Source organism: Phaethon aethereus (genome assembly GCF_964289735.1).
Source record: "Phaethon aethereus genome assembly, chromosome: 2".
Classification (NCBI taxonomy): domain Eukaryota; kingdom Metazoa; phylum Chordata; class Aves; order Phaethontiformes; family Phaethontidae; genus Phaethon; species Phaethon aethereus.
In genome coordinates, this window is record NC_138582.1 from 61887408 (window position 1) to 61908506 (window position 21099).

The following is a 21099-nucleotide window of genomic DNA, read 5'->3' on the forward strand; positions in this document are numbered from 1 at the left end:
CCCTGCATACAAAACCCATTTTCTTCCAGCCCACAAACACATTGACATCATTCAACTGATATATTGTAGCTCCACTAAGTGAGATAGTGAGATATAGTGGCAAGTTCAGATGCTGAATTGTTGGTTCTGGATATTATAATAGATTGATTATGATTCTTGTCTGCTTTTTCTCAAGAAAGCAAAAGAGCTTTCATTTCCAAATATGTCATACTAGATAGTCATTGCAAGATAAAATAAAAAATAACATTCATCATTCAAAATAATATCTTTCATCTCTGTAAATAAACCACTACAGTATAGTTAACATAATTAGCAATATTTCTGCTTAAAAGTAGCTTATATTTGTTACTTTTATCAATAAATATTTGATGACCTGAGCATCAGTATATATTAGTAAGTGAGTACCCTTGCTGATCAGGAAGAAGGCAATCTGATGCAAGCCCATAAACTTTCAGAAAAGATAGTATCCGGTTTGAACTTGAGTTCTATTTTATCAGTCATCTCATGCCTTGTACATATTTGTACCCAAGAGACTTGAATCCTCAACTTTCCCCAAACAAGAAAACACCTGAATACTACAAACAGTGTTTTGAAAGCAAACCAGTAAGTCAATGGAAGTGACTACAGCTTTCCATCTGTGCCTTTGAAAACTCTTTCCCGATTAAACCCTTTTTCAGCAAAGATCTAAGACTACAGCATACATTCTCTCTCTTTTCAAGCAAGCTAAGTTTGATGAAATAGTCACAGCAGAGTGCAAAATGTGGCTCATACCCCAGAAGCTTTGTATTCCTAGCACTCTGCCCTTTTTATATGTGAAATTTATTTCAAACCTATATATTCACCCTATGGAATAATGAAGACCCTTGAGATTTTTTTCTTGTCATTAATGAATGAGTGTTTAGTGGTATACCTGGTGACCATGTACAAAGGATGAAGCTTCTCGAGGAAATTTTTTCCCTTTCCTCAGAGCAAACAAAATAAATAGGGTGATGCAAATACATGTCTAGGCATGCAGGTCAAGAAATCAGTGAAGAACAATGACTGATCCCTAATATTACCTGAAAATAAATCATAGAATCATAGAATCTTTGGGTTGGAAGGAACCTTTGAAGGTCATCTAATACAACCATGCTGCAATGAGAAGGGACATCATCAACTAGATCAAGTTCCTCAGAGAGCCGTCCAACCTGATCTGGAATGGTTCCAGGGACGGAGCATCTACCACCTCTCTGGGCAACCTGTGCCGGTGTTTCACCACCCTCAGTGTGAAAAATTTCTTCCTTATATCTAGTCTGAATCTACCCTTTGGTTTAAAACCATTACCATTTGTCCTATCACAACAGGCCCTGCGAAAAAGTCTGTCCCCGCCTTTCTTATAATCCCCCTTTAAGTACTGGGTAGCTGCAATAAGGTCTCCCCAGAGCTTTCTCATCTCCAGGCTGAACAACCCCAACTCTCTCAGTCTGACCTCTGATCATTTCTGTGGCTCTTCTCTGGACCCTCTCCAACAGGTCCATGTCTTTCTTGTGCTCAGGGCTCCAGGGCTGGATGCAGGACTCCAGGTTGGGTCTCACCAAAGCAGAGTAGAGCAGCAGAATCACCTCCCTTGACCTGCTGACCATGCTTCTTTAGATGCAGCCCAGGATACAGTTGGCCTTCTGGGCTGCAAGTGCACACGGTTGGATCACATCCAGCTTTTCACCCACCAGAACCTCCAAGTCCTTCTCGTCAGGGCTGTTCTCAATCCCTTCATCCCACAGCCCCTGTATTGATACAGGGGCTTGCCCCAGCCCAGGTACCGCACCCTGCACGTGGCCTTTTTGAACCTTACGAGTGCTATGTCTACATGTTTTTTGAACACTTCCAGTGATGGTCACCCCACCACCTCCCTGGGCAGCCTGTTCCAGTGCTTGACCAATCTCTCAGTAAAGTCATTCTTCCTGGTATCTAGTCTAAACCTCCCCTGGTGTAACTTGAGGCCATTTCCTCTCATCCTATCACTAGTTACTTGGGAGAAGAGACCAACACCCACCTCACCACAACCCCCTTTCAGGTAGTTGTAGAGAGCGATGAGGTCTCCCCTCAGCCTTCTCTTCTCCAGACTGAACAACCCCAGTTCCCTCAGCTGCTCCTCATAACACTTGTGCTCCAGATCCCTCACCAGCTTCCTGGACACGCTCCAGCACCTCAATGTCCTTCTTGTAGTGAGGGGCCCAAAACTGAACAAAGTATTCGAGGTGCGGCCTCACCAGTGCTGAGTACAGGGGCACAATCACTTCCCTACTCCTGCTGGCCACACTATTTCTGATACAGGCCAGGACGCTGTTGGCCTTCTTGGCCACCTGGGCACACTGGTGGCTCATGTTCAGCCGGCTGTCACCCAGCACCCCCAGGTCCTTTTCTCCAGGCAATTTTACAGCCACTCCTCCCCAAGCCCGTAGTGTTGCATGGGGTTGTTGTGACCCAAGTGTAGGACCTGGCACTTGGCCCTTTTCAACCTCATACAGCTAGCCTCAGCCCATTGATCCAGCCTGTCCCAATCCCTTTGTAGAGCCCTCCTACCCTCCAGCAGATCAACACTCCCACCCAACTTGGTGTCATCTGCAAACTTCCCGAGGGAGCACCCAATCCCCTCAGATCATCGATAAAGATGTTAAACAAGACCGGCCCCAAAACTGAGCCCTGGGGAACACCGTTTGTGGCCAGCAGCCGAATGTGTTTAATTCCATTCATCACAACTCTCTGGGCTTGTCTGTCCAGACAGTTTTTACCCAGTGAAGAGTACACCTGTCTAAGCCACAAGCTGCCAGTTTCTCCAGGCGAATGCTGTGGGAGACGCTGTCAAAGGCTTTACTGAAGTCCAGGTAGACAACATCCACAGCCTTTCCCTCATCCACTAGGTGGGTCACCTGGTCATAGAAGGAGATCAAGTTAGTCAAGCCGGACCTGCCTTTCATGAACCCATGCTGGCTGGGCCTGATCCCTTGGTTGTCCTGCACATGCCCTGTGAGCGCTCTCAAGATGAACCTCTCCATAATCTTCCCCGGTACAGAGGTCAGGCTGACAGGCCTGTAGTTCCTGGGATCCTCCTTCCAGCCTTTCCTGCAGATGGGCATCACATTGGCAAACCTCCAGTTGTCTGGGACCTTCCCTGTTAACCAGGACTGCTGATAAATGATGGAGAGTAGCTTGGCAAGCTCCTCCACCAGCTCCCTCAGCACTCTGGGGTGGATCCCATCAGGCCCCATAGACTTGTGGGTGTCCCGGTGGTTTAACATGTCCTTAACTCCTTCCTGCTGGATTATGGGTGGGTTATTGTGTTCTCCATGCCCATCTTCCAGCTCAGGGAGTTGAATACCCTGCGGATACCTGGTCTGGTTATTAAAGACTGAGCCAAAAAAGAAGGCATTAAGTACCTCAGCCTTTTCCTCATTCTTAGTAACAATGTTCCCCCCCATATCATCTAAGGGATGGAGATTCTCCTTGGCTCTCTTTTGGTTGTTAATATATTTGTAAAAGCATTTTTTTTTAATCACTTATGACAGTGGCCGGATTAAGTTCTAGTTGTGCTTTGCCTTTCTAATTTTCTGTCTGCATGACCTATCGAGATCCTTGTACTCTTCTTGAGTTGCCTGCCCCTTCTTCCAAAGGTGATAAACTCTCCTTTTTTCCCCTGAGTCCCAACAAAAGCTCCCTATTCAGCCAGGTCGGTTGCATTCCTTGTCAACTCGTCTTACTGCACGTTGATACTGCCTGCTCCTGCACCTTTAAGACTTCCTTCTTGAAGAAAATATCCAGCCTTTAGTCACTTGGTAGAGAAGAATTTCCTACCTACTTACCAAGAAAAAAAAGCTTTATAGATGTGGATTTTGTACTTCCAGTTTTCATTCTGATTAATAATGATTTAACCAGGTATTAGCAGTGTCTTTGGAAAGTGTATTTTTAGGAGTTTATCATGTCTGAATATCATAAAATTATTGCAGTTGTGAATTAGATATTGTTTTGCTATTGCATTATTAACTTCTGTTAGTTTACATACAGAATGTATTTGCATGTGTAAATTTTTTCTCTATCTGATCCTATCAATATAATTCTGAGGAGCATGTTTCTAAGCTGAAAAAAAACCCCACAAACATCTTCCCTTGTTTTGATCTGTACTGTGTTCTTCTCCACAAACCTAAGACTCTCATGGTTATTCTAGGCATAGTCATATGCCTTTGAGGATTCACCTTAGAAGCTAGGGAATATTTGGAACATAAGGACAGGGCAAACCATTATAGTTTATTTCCTACTCTATCACTTCCACTAAGTTTCAGCAAAACCCAGATGAGTCTATAAAATATTCAGAGAGAAATAGGCAGCTCTGATTTTGCTGACTCTAAAGGAAAAATCACTCCGAGAGAAGGAAATTGTTTCTTTTTTTCTGGTTTCCTGGGCTTTTGTACATCTAGCCTAGGAGATTCTATTATTTCACCAGGGAAACACATCACAGACTGAAAAACTGCACTTATTGCTTGTGAGTCAAGATTTAAAAGAACTTTATAGTTCAGCAGGTAAACAAAGGAAACAGAGTGAATGATGTGTTGCTTCTGCAAGGTTATAACATTTGTTGTATTGATTAGGCTGAAATTTAATTGCTGTGAAACTTCTTGTTTCAAGTCTCATTAATCTAGAACCTTTAATAACACAGCAGTCCATTTGAAAATGTGCATTTCTCTAAAACTGAGATTAATTCACTAAACTTTTCTTGAAAAACTGATTTCAGGTCATGATGGGTGGCCTCATTTATTGTTTCTTTCCAAACAGAGTGACATCACTGCTGGGACAACAAGGGCTCCATTGATCAAATGTCACAAAAAGATGCAGCCTGCTATAGTCAACTTCCCCATCCGTCTGATTAGTGGGCACTTTCAAATAATAAACAGCATCAGTGGGGAAATTTAAGATATTTGTAACAGGTCTGATCTCTCATTGATTAATTATTCTGTATAGCAGGGAATTTCTGTCAACCATTCCAGACTGAATGTGTAGCTGAGTGTTGTTTGTCTTGCAAATAACAAGTTATGGAATATGAAGTAGTTGACTGCCTGGTAGTCTTGATGAAAATTCATTGAAAATTTATTTCCTCAACCCCGAGTAGTCTCACTGAATTGGAATTGGAGATGTCCAGAAGGAAGAAGAAAGCTTCTCTGTTACAGTCCTTTGCTTCTAAGGGCTTTCTCTCTACAAAGTTCAGCTTAAGGCATAACTGTCAATCTGAACAACCATCAGTACCATTGATTTTGATGCTAGAGTACTCTGAGTGTATGATTTGGAGTCCTTTGTGTGTGCTTCCATACTCAACTATAGTCTTACCATTCCCATTAGACAGATGGAAGGAAGTAGGAACGGATTTGCCACCTCTCCCTTTCTACTTTAGTTTCTTTTGTCTTGTTTTCCACCCAATGTCCTTCAGTAGGAGCTCTGCTGTGTTGTATAGGATGTAAGAGATCTGATCATCCCACCTGTTTTAGGAACACAGAGCTGATATTGTTCAAATTGTCAAAGGTCTTATAAGTAGTATGATTTTTCTCATTGCTTAATAATGTTTGATGACCATCAGAGTTTAGTGCAGGTAAAAGATTAAACATTCATTACTATAGTCACCTGCATTTTCCAGGTAGACATTCTACCTCAAGACTAAGGTTCTCCTTTTGGTTACTGCTATTTCTTTTTTGAAAAACAGATTGGCACAATATCAATCTGATCTCTCTGGGTCTACCGTAAGATATTTCTGCTCAGCTATAAAAAAAATTGTGTACATCTCAGCAAAGGAATATTATATTTTATATTTATAATTATAAAGCTCATAAGATGACACTTAGGTGCATTTTTATGTTTGTCTATGCTGATAAACTCTTCCTACTTATTCCATTCTGCTATGAAGTAATTTAGGCTGCTGCCTAAAACAGAGAAAGGAATTGTCCATGGACCACTGTACCCACTGTTTCAAAATGTCACAAGTTACACTCAGTGCATCTGCAGGGGTAGCTTAGAGTGAGGATCTGCTAGAATATACAGTGCTTACACAGCTTCACCACGTTTTTATACTCTAAGGGATGCCCTTATTGCTTTTTTTCCTTTTAACTTCTTATTTTCTTTTGACTACTGTTCAGATACTTTTTGTAAATAACGAAAAGAAAAGAACATAGCAAGGTAAAATAATAAACATTGGCTTACTAACCCATCACTTTCACTTCTCTGCTGTCAAAAATCATTTTACATCATTATTAGAAAGGATCTGTTTCAGCAAGCTTCTCATTTTTAATATTAATCATATACCCCTAGAATTTGGTTAAAGATTTCCCCTTTTTCCTTCTGTCAACATTTCATTTTGTAGAGAAGTAATATCAAGTGAATACTCTTAACTTTCACTGAAACTTATCTCTAACTCAAAGTGCTCTGCAAACATAGTAAATTCTTTGGATCTAATAAAAATTACCAAGCAATCTGCAACATCAAAGTCACTTCATACATGATCCCCAAATTATAGGAACTCAGAATTGACAGAATAAATATGCTTTAGAGAAGACAGCATTAATTCAGAATGTAGGTGTATTTAGTGCAGTTTGTCTTCAGCTGAAATCTGTTTCCTGCATGAAGAAAGACCAATATGCATAAAAAGGACTGAAATAACCATGCATACAATTCTGGATGGTCAGCTTGCTTGCGTATAATGTAAGACACTTGATATAGCTTACTTCAAACGTTCAAACTTCAGTTTCAGGCAAAGTTAATTTATTAATGTCTTGGAATTAAGGTTTATGGGTCAAATCCATTCTTTCTGGGATGTCTCTAGTGTTACCTTTGGGACAGATTTTGTCCATTTTGTGTCCTTATTATTTTTATAGAATATTACTACTAGAATTCAACAGTTGTAGTTACTGTACACACATATAAAAGTTAACTATAAAAAATTAATACCACATTGTGGTCATCATTTACCATGTCTACATACAGTTATAAACTCAAAAGATCAAATCAAAATGGGATCCTGGTTTTGGATGCCTTATTAATTTTGTTCTATTTGATCTGATACTAGATAAAGCTGTAGTAGGATAGAAGTCTATTTTACACAGCAACTGTTTGAGTTATTTTGAAAATAATGTATTTAACACTGGTGGTGTAGTGAAAGTGGTATTTCAATGTAGAAAAGAAAACTTTAGTTGTGGTTAGTATACAGCTAACTTGGATTATAAGACAGTACAGAACTAAAACATGAAATGGATAGTGAAAAATCCATTCCAAATGTCTGATAATCATGATGAATGGATTTAGAATGATGCCAAAAAGTACCTATCTTCTTTACTTCCATTTTTATTGTCAAATTTCAAATTATAGTTCCACAGACTGAAATGAAATATTTTTGCTTGAATGTCTTTCAGAGGCTAAGTTAAACATGTCTGTTACTCTCACAAAAACACCATACAGGGACATGAAGGTCAACACTCATGGAATAAAATCAGACAAAGAATTTTTTATAATCTTTCAGAAAATCCAAAAATTCAAAACAAGCATTCTTCTTTGGATTGGAGCTACCGTTAACTGCTTCTGAGTCTGGACAATTAGGACAACAATTAGTTTTATTCATGATTCTTTGTCATATTCACATTATTTACCATAACCTAGTATACTCTAAGGATATGTAAAAGTAAATTATTTGCCACATGACTCTACATTGCTTTTATTGTAACGCAGGCAGACACAAAAAAAAGTAATCAGAATTAGAATTTTTTTTTTGACAGTATCTTTCCCTCTGCAGTGCTTTTCCTTCCTTTCCCCCAAACACTATAAGCTGGGGGATTCAAATGTATTTCAGACTATTCCATGAAAGTAGACATAACTCAGTTGAGATCAGGGAAGCAAGTGAATTCCAGAGATTCAGAACATCTCTGAGACTATCTCTCAACGTATCGTTTCCAGCTAGATGGATAAAAATAGCTACTTTAGAAATTGAAACGTGATAGAATATCTGTACAAGCTTTGGTCTCAACTCATAACTGTTTGGAACTGATTGCAGAAATATGGCTAAGAGAAAAAGATTTGTAATGTCCTGATTAAGCCCTTCGACTGCTTAAGCTGATGTTTACTGAAATATGAATTTTGTTATTCAGTGGACAAGCAGAGTATCTATAAAATAATTTTTGAACCTTTTGTATTCTTGCTGATGAAAATAAAGAATCTTTTTTCTGTGAGTAAAAGGTCAAAAAAAGAATAATAGTACTGAAGGAGATATATCAGCTATCAATTCTCTTTTAAATCATAAACATTGATTAAAATACCATAAAATCTGACTGGCATAATTATGCATTTCAGTAGTAATTTCCTGTTGTTTTTCCTAAGATTATTTGTTAATAAGAAGATTATTTGACATTACTGTCATGGTCTCCAAAGGCTAAACTAAAGATGCCTGTGAGTCTTAAAAAACTATAACAATGGAAAAAAAAAAAAAATCTAGAGTATTATTTCGCCTGTCTGTAAAATTTTGACTGTCTGTAAAATGGGAAAAGTATCTTGCACATCCCTCATTCGGGTATTACAATGCTAAACTGGAATAGTTCTGTATCCTGTACTCAAGGAGTTTATTATTATTACTACTATTCTTTACAGTGCCATTTTCTCCAGTGTTTCTCAAAATATGTAATATATATATTCTTAATTTGTTATTAAAAAGTATCCATTAATGGACTAGCATACAGATGCTATTTAACAGTAAGCAACTATGGAATAATAAAAACCTTGGGAAATAAATCACCTGGGTTTTTATGTTGTAGACAAGTCCAAAACATGGATTATAAATATCCATTTTATAAGCTTCCATATTTAATCCATGGTGTCTTGAAGACAAGGAATATGAAGTGACATTTGCTGTGATGCCTATACTTTGATCTGTCAATGAGTTACCCGAAGACCAAAAGAAATGGCTTGTTCCACATACTTCTGAACTAGAGGCAGCCTTTGCAGACTGGAAAATTACTAAATGCAGAACAAACAAATCAACTGCTGATAGAGAAATATATAAATGGATGTAAAAAACTATAAAGAAATTACTTTTGCTGCAAAGAAAACTTTATTTAACCGCAGACTTATCAAGGTCAAAGTAAACCAAGCTGGTGTAAAAAGAAAGGCTCTGTGATTCAGAAATCAAAACAAAACAAAACGTTTGAATGGAACCATCACAGATATCCCAAAGATCTCTTTCATATGTCCAAAGAATGATTTAAAGGAGTAAAAAACCTTAAATTTTTCTGTCTATAGCTTTTTGTTGTTGCTTTTTTGTTGTTCATTTTGTACTTTTTTTTTTTAACTTTGAATATCTTACTTTTCTTTCTGCAGTTTTATTTTAGACTTCTCCATGGATCCTGGTGGCATGCTTATTGCACGGTTTGGGTCTTAGTCTGTAGACTGGGTCACTTAAAAAAAACAGTAAAGCTGTATAGGAAAGCGGGTGGAGGAAAATGGAGAGTCAGCAGTGTACCTGGAGGGCTAGGGCAGCTGACAGATGTGAACCCATTCTCCTGGGGAGTGAATAGGAAATGAAAAAAAATCTCCAGGGAAAGATGTTTAGTATGACAATCCCATAAGCTCCAGCTAGGGAAGGTGTTGCAAGGGCTGTGACTTAAACATCTTCAGATTTCCACTGAACTAGACATGGTTTGAATTTGGTTCACAATAAATTGTTTCTAACTGAAGAACACAATGAATCTGGTTTGAATCTTGTCTAAGTCTGGTTCTTACAGACTACAATATGCTGTTGCTGTAAATACCAGGCCTAGTTTTAACTTTGGTGACATGAATATGAATCAAATCTGTGTTTTATGCTGTTTGATTTTTCACAAGTTTCTGTCTGTATTTCTCTATTACCTGTTTTGGTAGACAAACAAGGAGATGTATCGATTTGTTTTAAAGGGGGAAAAATACACATCAGTTTTCTGAAATCTAAATTCTAAACTATACATATATCAGCAGAATTAATTTTGGAAATAGACAAAATACAGCCTGTACTCACAGTACTGAAATAATCAATATTAAAGGAAATAGTAAGACCTCAGACCAAATCTTCGTTGCAATGAGAAAACTGATGGCTAACTCCTTCATGCTCACCTGGCCAGAAACCGCATTTTCACAAACAAATGTTTCATAATATTTAGGGAATTCTGGTGCATGATCATTAACATCAAGAACTTGGATATACACATTTGCTTCTGAAATTTTTTCAGGATTTCCTAATGGTTAAAAAAAGACAGAAATCAAAAGTTATAAATAATATACTATATATTATAAAGTAATGTAAATGTTAGAAAACTTTATGTATATTCTGCAGAGAAGAAAATAGTCACTGAGACTTACGGACACATTTACACTAAAACTTTTTAATGAGTTCAAATATATCCTATACATCTAAAAAGGGCATTCTCTTTCTTTGCTGGCGCTCTATTTACAACAGGTGGTGGGGTTTTGATTTTGTTTTTTCACCAATCCGTGAAGATAAATTATAATAGTTTATTTTGAAATATGTAAGGATATGTCATGTGAAATTTTGGATTTGTTCACTCTTTCATTTACCAAGTCAGAAACTGATTTAAAAACTGAAATATGATTTGGAGAAATTAAATGAGGTTTTGCTCATGCAGAACAATTTACTGTACTAGTGATATGTAAGGGTATGTAGAAGGAGAGTGTCTGTTCCTCTAAGGGTATCTGGTCAAGTACCTTATTCAATGCAACAAGATTTAATAAGAAAAAAAGGAAGCCGTAAACAAGTACATACATGGACACAAACCTAAGAGACAAAGGATAAGGGAGGGGGTGATGAGAACCAAACCTGGTCAGACATACTAATTACTGGAGGTACGCAAGAGTGTGAGAATGTTTATTCCTATGAGGTTATCAGAGTGGGGACCTTGTCAATTGGGAAACTGAGGGACAAAACAGAAAGAAAACATACCAAGACACAGACCTGGCAAAGCAAACATGGAGACAATTACAAGAAACAAACCTCATGATAACTGACAGGTAATCCAGAATCCACAGGGTAACAATTCCAAGTAGATCAACCTGGGCTTTGCAACTGATAAGACTGTAAACCAGAGTGATCTCAGATCCAGAAGGGTGTGGGAAATGATGGAGCTGTACAGACCCACGGGGGATGTGGAGGGAGGAACAAAGAGGGAGCAGACAAAGGGGTATAAAAGGTGCTGGTCACATGTAAAATGGCTCTGGTCAGTACACTTCTCTGGTGGAGCCCTGCACCTGATCATCAGTCAGTCCTATAATCTTCTATCTTCTTATTAAATTTTTTCTTAGCTATCACTCTGCGTAATTTCACTCTCTATCGTTGGATGTGTATGTGTACTGCTACTGGTGAGACCTGCATATGTGTGAGTGAAAACTGGTGTCAGTTACTGGAGTCAGACAGGGGTGTGGGTGGCCCTGGCCCATGGTGCTAGCTGCTGGAGTGAATGGGGGCTGCAGGGGACAAGTGTCTGTATCTTCCCTAAACTGGGTGTGCATGGGGTGCGCGTGTGTTTTCACTAGCAAACTTTAAGCTGGACTCAACAGTGAGTAGGGGGTCCTTGAGTACAGGCCAGGTGCTCAGGGGGGTCCATGCTGGTATGCTCAGGGGGCACTTGTGAATGTGGGGTGCATGAGGGATGGGTGTGTGAGTGGTGTATGTTTGCCAGCAAACATTGGGATGGACCAGCTGGTAAGTCAAGGACCCATGAAGAGGAGGAGCTGGGAGCTGGGCTGACAGAGGGTCCATGCAGGCGCTGAAGGGATCCATGAGTGTGTGTGTTCTTGTGAACCTGGAGGGTGGGGTGTGTGTGTCTATGTGTGTGTGCCTGCATCAGTGACCTTCTGCCTCTGCCAGCAGAAGAGGAGGAGGGGACTCAGTTGTCTGTCCTAAAGGTTTATGAGACCCCTATAGGCAGGTGCTGCTGAAGGCAGCGCCTTGTCTGTGGCAGCCTGTGTGACTGGCTTGTGTCAGTGTCCTCTGTGTGTGTGTCTCTGGGATCTGCGCCCAGCTTCGCAAACAGGAAAGCATCAGCTGTGCCTTGAGCCGGGGCAAAGGCCTTGGGTCCCCATGCATTGGGCTGGGCTCCAGCAGCCACGCAGTAGGGTTCCTGGGTTTGAGCAGCTGGAGGGGGCAGATGCACTTTCTTATATCACTTAACATACCACTATGATATATTAATATCATCTATCATATCACAATACTTTAAGAAATTCTGTCACTCCTGCTTTCCTCTAGTATTTTGAAATTTTTAAGCTTTGGGAGAAAATTTCACCAAATTTCATGTAGTTTAAAAATATTTCTCCCACTGCTAGACACAGAGTAATTGGAGTGAACACTGATACCCAACCCTAGCCAAGGCAGAAAGCTGAGAATTTAAACTTGGAACAACAGATCTGTTCTATCCACTGGTCTCCAAACACATATTTGCAAAGAAGTTTGATTTTGCCCAGGCATGTCTAAGGCATTACTGCTGACAGACTTCATAGACTGAGCTTATAGATTTGTTCCAAGTATTTTTTGCACAACAGGTTTAATTCTTAGGCATTTTGTCTCACAGCAGCTGTACTGCTTCTGTTATACAAGAATGCTTTATCACTGCGGCTTTAGATATAAAAGCTATGTCAGTATGGCTTATTCCTCTGTGAAAAGGAAAATAAACTCAGCTAATATAAGGCACGTTTTCCCTGCATTTATTGCATTTACACAAGGTAATATTCCTATAATTACCTCAGACAAGGAAAACCCAGACCTAACTATACAAGTTTCATGGTACAAAAGTTGTGTATTGACTAGGATGAAAAAAATATTTTATGTAATGAAAATGTTTATAAACATGTTACCTGAAACCAAGGGAAGGAAGATCTACAGGTACAGCGTTCTCCTAGAGAAACTGGCTGCTCATGATTTGGATGGATGTACTTTTTGCTGTGTAAAAAGCTGGCTGGGTGGCCAGACCCAAAGAGTTGTGGCCAGACCTACCCAGGTCTCAGTACAGGGGCCAGTTCTGTTTAATATCTATCAATGATCTGGATGAGGGGATTGAGTGCTACCTCAGTACGTTTGCAGATGACACAAAGCTGGCTGGGAGTGTTTATCTGCTGGAGGGTAGGAGGGCTCTGCAGAGGGATCTGGACAAGCTGGATCAATGGGCTGAGGCTAGTTGTATGAGGTTGAACAGGGCCAAGTGCCAGGTCCTACACTTGGGTCACAACAACCCCATGCAACGCTACAGGCTTGGGGAGGAGTGGCTGTAAAACTGCCTGGCAGAAAAGAACCTGGGGGTGCTGGTTGACAGCTGGCTGAACATGAGCCAGTAGTGTGCCCAGGTGGCCAAGAAGGCCAACAGCGTCCTGGCCTGTATCAGAAATAGTGTGGCCAGCAGGAGCAGGGAAGTGATTGTGCCCCTGTACTCAGCACTGGTTAGGCTGCAGCTTGAATCCTGTGTTCAGTTTTGGGACCCTCACTACAGAAAAGACATTGAGGTGCTGGAGCGTGTCCAGAGAAGAGCAACGAAGCTGGTGGGGGGTCTAGAACATAGTCTTATGAGGAGCAGCTGAGGGAACTGGGGTTGTTTAGTCTGGGGAATCGAAGGTTGAGGAGAGACTTTATTGTACCTGAAAGGGGGTTGTGGCGAGGTGGGTGTTGGTCTCTTCTCCCAAGTAACTAGCAATAGAATGAGAGAAAATGGCCTCAAGTTGCACCAGGGGAGGTTTAGATTAGATATTAGGAAAAATTTCTTCACTGAAAGGGTTGTCAAGCACTGGAACAGGATGGTGGAGTCACCATCCCTGGAGGTATTTAAAAGACATGTAGATGTAGCGCTTAGTGACATGGTTTAGTGGTGGACTTGGCAGTGTTAGGTTAACGGTTGGACTTGATGATCTTAAAGGTCTTTTACAACCTAAATGATTCTAGGATTCCATGTTTCTATGATTCTATACTGAATACCTCTCGAAATTCCTTTGCCTATCAGCACATTGAATTCTCACTTACATGGCATATCTCTGAGAAATGTCTGCCTTCCCCACGATGTAATTTATTACTCTGATAGGAAAGAAGTTTCACTGCAACAGTAATGTTCACATTAACTTGGTCATATTGTTGGGTAAGGACCATAATGAACACATTTTTCCAGTGAAAAGAAATAATCTTAAGAGATTCCAGGAGTACTACTAATACAACCTAAAAGTCTATCAATATCTCAATCTGCTCTGTCTAAACTAGAAGGATGTCACTCACAGGAATATTCATTATAGTTATATGCCTCATGGTGGGTGCTACTGTTACTGCTTCTGACCTGTTCAGAAGTCCTTAAGGCATTTCCTTAAATTAGTCAACTGGACCTTTAAGAGAAAACCAAAATGTACTCCTTTCTGACTCACCTCAAATCCCTTATCCCTTGCATGGGGCAATAGTTGGCAGAATTTGAATACAGCTATTATACTCATATCCCACGTTAAGTAAAAAAATCTTTCAATAAACAGAAAATTTGTCATAATCTCCATGAGAGAGATCAGAACTTGAAAAACAAGGTCTGAGAGAACAGGATACCAAGTGCAATAGGCTGGATCAGTGTGACGAATGAAATTGGTGCATTACTTACTAAACATCAAAGTTGGTAACTTGCTTATTTTGGACCTGTGTGAAAAGAAAAGCCGTGACCATCTCTAGAGACAAAGTAGAACTCAATACTTGCAGGGGATTAAAGAAAGCTTGGCATTATCATCAGCCAATGAAAGGAAAGTTGCAGTAATAATAATAACAGTAATAACAATAATAACAATAACAACAGCAATAATAATAGTTGTTATAATTTAAGCTAAAGGAATCTTCCATACTTCCTAAAGAAAATGGACAAGAATTCTTTTTTTTTTAAAGGACTAAACAAAAAACTTAGAAGTCTGTCAACAAAAGTATATATGACCAAAGTGGGGTGACAATTGAATATTGAATTAATGATATGATCCATGACTGAAACCTTCAAAGAGATGTAAGTTCTGTAGTCATGTAGTAGGTCTGGAACCACTATGGAAGGACATCTGCAAGACCCAGATGGAAAACGTCTGTTGTGTCTTGTGGGTAAGTTTGCTTATGACTGGTACTGCACTTATCCAATGGACGTATAGAGAAATGAGGATCAAAGTAAGCTCAAGATAGTTGCCATCTCTGGGAATTTTTGTTGGTCATCTACAGTTCAACAGAGAGAAAGCTGAGGCAGATGTTCCTCTTTTAAATTAATTAATTGTCAGTCAATCATCATCTGACTCAGTAAATCAGTGTTAAGTAAAGCTGATGACTTGCTCTCATGCATAAGTAGAATGCTTCAGCCTTGTACTAGATGGAAGCTGATTACAACTAAGTAAATACTGATCAAAGGAAACGATTTCTCTTGAGCAAGAACCATATTAGACATAAAGTAGAGTAAGACTCAACAGATAGCAGGTTCCAACTGCTCGCGTTTAAGGTCCAATGAATTAAATCTACTTCTGGGTACCTTTAAAATGTGCTATCTCGATGGAGTGAAGATAGGATGATCCACACGACAAGTCTGCAATAACAAAGGCAAGATCTTCTTACTAAGCTTTGATCCCTGTCATTGCAATGGGGGCAAAAAGCTTGTGTCCTGTATGAATGCCAGGACACCAGCAGGCCCCTAGGGAGGTTGCTCTTGTAATGCAGTTTCAGTCTTAATGGAATTTTGTTTTGGTTTCAGTGGAGCCGAGCCACAATGTCATCCACCAATGTATCATACACACAATGTATGTTATGACTACATTTCAGGGAATAAAATACTACTAGTCCATAATATAACTCATTTCAGGTATGCCCAGACCCAGGTGACCTAACTTCAATGCTTTTGAATATGGTTATAGACAGTGACCTTAACATCATTAAAGAAATAAAGAAGAGGAAGATGAAGATAATGAGGGCTCGGTTTCTCTACAATAACTTTCATTACTGTGAAAGACTCGCTTTCTTTTGCTGCAGGGGACACCTATTCATTTGTAACATTTGGTTCTTTCCTATGTTATTGTTTAACTAAACAGAAAAGTCCAGACCAAAGTCATCCTGCTGTGTTTCCATAGCGCTATTCAAGACATGACAAAAATATGCCAGAGAGGAATTTTACCAACACCTGCCAGCTGCCCAACAACATGAGAAGTAAAATACATTCATGCTTAAACTTCACTGAGAAGATGAAAAGGAAGATAATACTATCAATTCCCAAACACAAATTAAAGACTTCAATGAAAATGGTTACTGACTATATTATATTAAACCTCTAGCAGTAATATTCTACATATATACATGGAATGCTCCCTTTTGGGAACAGTGTAATTTATGAAAACATGATTAAAGTAGTCTTAGCAATAAATAACATTTAATTGAGACTCAGGATTGAAAAAACATGCTAAAAATATTTGGCAAAATCTGATTTATTGATTAGATTCTAGTTTCTCATGGTTTTTCTCCTTCCTGAGGATGGATGCGATTAGTTTTTAAATAATACCCCAATAATCTTGTTAAACTGCCTTATAAATTGGTGGCTGTTAATTTTCTAGAGTCTTGTCCCAGAGTTAGGGCAATCAGATCACCAATAACACAAACTGAGGCAATTTGCATTTGACTTTCAAGCAAAAGTGACAGGTGAAATCTATATAAATCATTGAATCATAGAATGCTTCACAGATTTAATTGTCACTGAGGTCTAGCTGATTTAGGCCTTACACTCACAATTAATTTGAGCCACAGGTTTCTGACCAGTGTTAAATTAGACCCCAGCTAATTTCACACTAGTCAAATATTTGGTGTGAAATTAACTGGAGTCTAATTTAACATAAGATCTTGCACTGCAGGAGCAATTCATATGCTTCAGTGTAACTTGAAAGCATTACAGTCTTGATCCTATTACAATTTCCTTTCTTTTTTTATAAGGTCATCTTTTATGAAAAAGCACAGGATCTTGGAGCTCAAATACATTCCGCTTCTATTTAACTAATCATTTTAATAATGCTCCTTAATGTAGCAAACAGTAATATAATGAGAAAGAAGCATGTATTCTTCACTTAAAAGAAGGCATATTCAGAGGATAATTACAGTTCACAGTATATAAAACACAGCATTCCTTAAATTTCTTACTCACTTGTTTCTGTGGCTGTAACAGTTATGTTGTGCCAAGAAGCTATCTCTCGGTCCAGAGGTTTAGTAGTAATGATTGTTCCATTGTGTTCATTGATGCTGAACAATCTCTTTAAATGCATGCTGTGGACAATAGAGTACCTGCACCAAAAAAAAGTAGAGAGATCCCCTAATACTGAAATGTTCCATCAAAAGCAAGGACATAGAAAGCCATTGTCAGTTGAGAAAACAGAGCTATGCATATATACATACAAATGTGTGCTGCAACAAATCAGAAATTATGAAAAATGTACACTTCTAAGCATTTAAAATTCACTAGTGCCAAGATCAAAGCTCTTCTTCTTATAAAACTAAATAATTATCAGATCTATATTAATGTGAGCTGAATCTGAAATGCGTTATTCATTCTTACTTCTAAGTCAGACTCACAGCAGGTGAAACTTCATTGAAAAGAAACAGCAAAAGTGCCACTTATGAAATGAGTAACACTAACAGCTAAGTGGAGGTATAATGGCAAATCTATTTTATAATTTCTGACATGCTCTGATGCCAAGGGAACAGGCATTATAAAGACAGATGCATAACTATCTGTAATGAGGTAACACCTAGGCTGGGTACAAAATCCTAATGCAGGAGATAATTGCAAATGAGTCCAATGTTCCTGAATCTTCACTGAAAAGTCTCCGGATGCTATGTCCATATGTGGACATGCACATGCACATGTTCATACATACATACCATTCAAATTGTTAAAATCTAACCCCTGGTCACAAGCCAGAAGTGTACTGAAAAAGACACCAAAAGTATTGGTTCATATGAAAGGGTATTTACTAATATTTTTCATGACATATTAAAAAAAGATTGTATGTCACAGTTCCTAGTAGAGTCTATTTCATGGAAATAAAACTGTTTGAACAGTTGAAAGGTTCTTCCCACTCCAGTTTGGAATTCCTACATGCAACTATTCTCTTATTGTACCCTTAATTGCTTGACAAAGTCTTTCCATCTCCTGTGGTCATTTATAGTTACATTTTGTCTGTTTTGAAAATCAACGGTAAATCAAGGAACGAGCACAACATAGTCAGTGAAAATTCTTATAATTTGAGCCAAAGATTTGACATTTATAAGATTTTAACAATTTACAATTCAATTTCTTCTTTTTTTTTTTTTTTTTTTTTTTGGTTAGTGTTCCTCATCCTCTGTATCCAAAGCTTGTTTAGCATTTTCTGACATTGGTGTTTTGTTTTGGGTTTTTTTGGTAAGCTAATTCTTGATAGATAATTTTCAGAAAACCTATTTTGGATATTTTTAGTTATTTTTAATTATTAACGTGTGAGGTTTTGTTGCTTTTTTTTAAATTATTTTTCTTATTTGAAAACTGTGATCCACAAAGCAGCACAGCTGGTTTTCTATATTATAAGCAACTGCTATCATTTATGATAGCAATGATTTCAAAATTATAATAACATGCATGACAGACTAATAAACATATCTTTACATTAGAAGTGACATATTCTATTTTTAAAAAAATCGGTGATGCAATATACATAATTACACACCATAAATTATTTTGCGTCTCATCCATTTGTCCCTGTATCCTAGTTTGTCTAAATTGCACAATACACAGTGACATTAAGTAACTCAAGAATCTATTTTAATTATAAACCCCATGTTAAAGATTAATTACCAGTTTCCTCCCTTCAGGGACAGCAAAATTATTTTGCAAAATTGAAAATCTGGGACACTCTTTTTATGTAATATTTCTGTGGGTCATTTGTGGTAGATGTATGGAATTGGTAAATTTTTGGTCATGCTGAGCTGAACAGATGCCAGTGGAGCTGTTCTGCGTCTCCCTTGCAGCAATGAGTCCATCTCTCCATATCTCCAGAAGTTATTTGGAACAGGCTGGAACACCTCCAGGCACTTACAGGTTTGGCTGTGGTACCCTAGCTCTGCTGCTATGCACAGCCTTTTTCAGGCCATTTTTTAAAATATTACCCCATCTCAAAGTGATTGCAAAGATGCACAAAGAAAGCTCATTTATTTAGATTTTGGGCTAGGGGTCGGGATTTAACCTACTGTACTCGTTTTGCCTGGGATAGAGTTAATTTTTTTCAGAGTAGCTTGGATGAGGTTGTTTTGAATTTGGGATGAAAACAGTGTTGATCACAGAGGGATGTTTTCATTAATTGGTAACAGAGGGATGTTTCCATCACTGTTATGTGTGATGGAGCACTGCTTCCGTGGCAATGGCTGAACACCTCACTGCAATAAGAAGTGGTGAATGAATTCCTTGTTTTGCTTTGCTTGCATGCACAGCTTTACCTTTACCTGTTAAACTGTCTTTAGTTCAACACATGAGTTTTCTCACTTTTACTTTTCTGATTTTCTCAGTCATCCCAATGGGTGGGGGTGTGAGTGAGCAGCCCTGTGGTCCTTAGCTGCCTACCTGGGTTAAACCACAACACCTAGAATTACCTAGGCTATCAAAGAAAGCATGATTAACTGTAATCATGAGCCAAGGTAATGAACAGAAATAGCTTTTGGAAATCCCAACTACATTTATACTTGAGGTCTGTTCACATTTTAAATTAGGTACCTGACTGGGCAGTCATCATTGTCTGGATCTCTAGCAGTTACAACGCCCACCAGTGAGCCACTGACAGCCCCTTCAGCAATCTCCATCACATAGTTCTCCAAGGTGAAAACTGGAGGTTCATCAGCATCTTCCACATTGATTTTGACAATGGTTTTGTCTTCAAATGGTCCTTCTTTCAGAAATCGGTCATCAGTATACCTGTTTACAACTTTTGCTTGAATACTGTATCTCCTCTTGCTCTCATAATCCACTCTCTATTAAGATAGAAAGTGAGATGTAGAATATTTTTTAACATTTGAATTAAATACAGTTCAGTAAGTGGTGTGAGAGTAAAGAAAAAATAATTCTACCCTTCTGGGAATGTTTCAAAAATAGTTACTTCTAAGATTTCTTTTTTATGTTAAAAACATTTTAAAATTAAACTGTGCCATGCCATTGTTTGCTTTCACACGTAGGCTGGCTTTAATGTTACAGTTAAACAACACTAAGTCTCTTCCGGTAGAATGTCAGTCCTAAGAAAAACAACTCCTTGTATTGGTAGCTGTATTTCCAACACAGGTATAAACTTAGTGAACACTACTCTTTACACTTACATAAAAAATGCGAATCAGTTAATCTGTAGGGGTTAAGGTATGTTCAAATTTTTTCTCTAAAGGAAATAAATTCCCGAAGACAAAAATGAATACTTAATAAACACATAGTTATATAACTATTTTAGATAGTCATTATCTCCTGCAATTAAAAAGAGAAATATTAAATAAAGACCTTCCTGAATTGTAATAAATCCAAATTAAAAAAAAAGCAACACAAATTTATAGCATTCAGTTCTTCAGGCTCCTGGATTTCGCTAGACTACCAAACTCTATCATCACCTCAGATCATGACCCAGGCGACCCAGAAATCTTCCTATGTGATTTCAAAATACATCACACAGTATCAAAGCCTCTTAAATATCTTAATTCATAAGCTGGTATCTTTTTGAGTGTATTTAGTGTCTCTTCAAAGCTATGTTATAACAAAAACTCCAGTGTCTTGCTTCAGTTAAGTTTAACAGGAGGTGTTGGAAGTGAGGAAATATTGCGTATAATTTATTGATAAAGTTTTTACAGATGATGCACAGAAGAGAGACAACATTTTCTCACAATGGGACACACTGTGTTGCACAGATAGGAATAACATTGAGATACTTTGACTGTCACTGCCACTATTTTATTCAGCAGTAATGAGTCAAAAAAACTAAACAGTAAGAAAAGCGTGTTTCTTTTTATCCCCCTAATATCCCAAGCAAATCACAAAGCCTGAA

General features: G+C 38.4%; 1 protein-coding gene across 1 annotated transcript in view; it reads right to left on the minus strand.

Moving 5' to 3' along the window:
* LOC309417490 (cadherin-19-like) overlaps positions 1-21099 on the minus strand; it is a gene marked incomplete at its 5' end in the record, with an annotated part of 41983 nt that overhangs the window by 6761 nt on the left and 14123 nt on the right. Inside the window, 3 exons of the mRNA XM_082014998.1 lie at positions 10144-10265; positions 17202-17338; positions 19797-20050. Coding sequence (XP_081871124.1) covers positions 10144-10265; positions 17202-17338; positions 19797-20050 — 513 coding nt within the window. The remainder of the gene's footprint in view (positions 1-10143; positions 10266-17201; positions 17339-19796; positions 20051-21099) is intronic.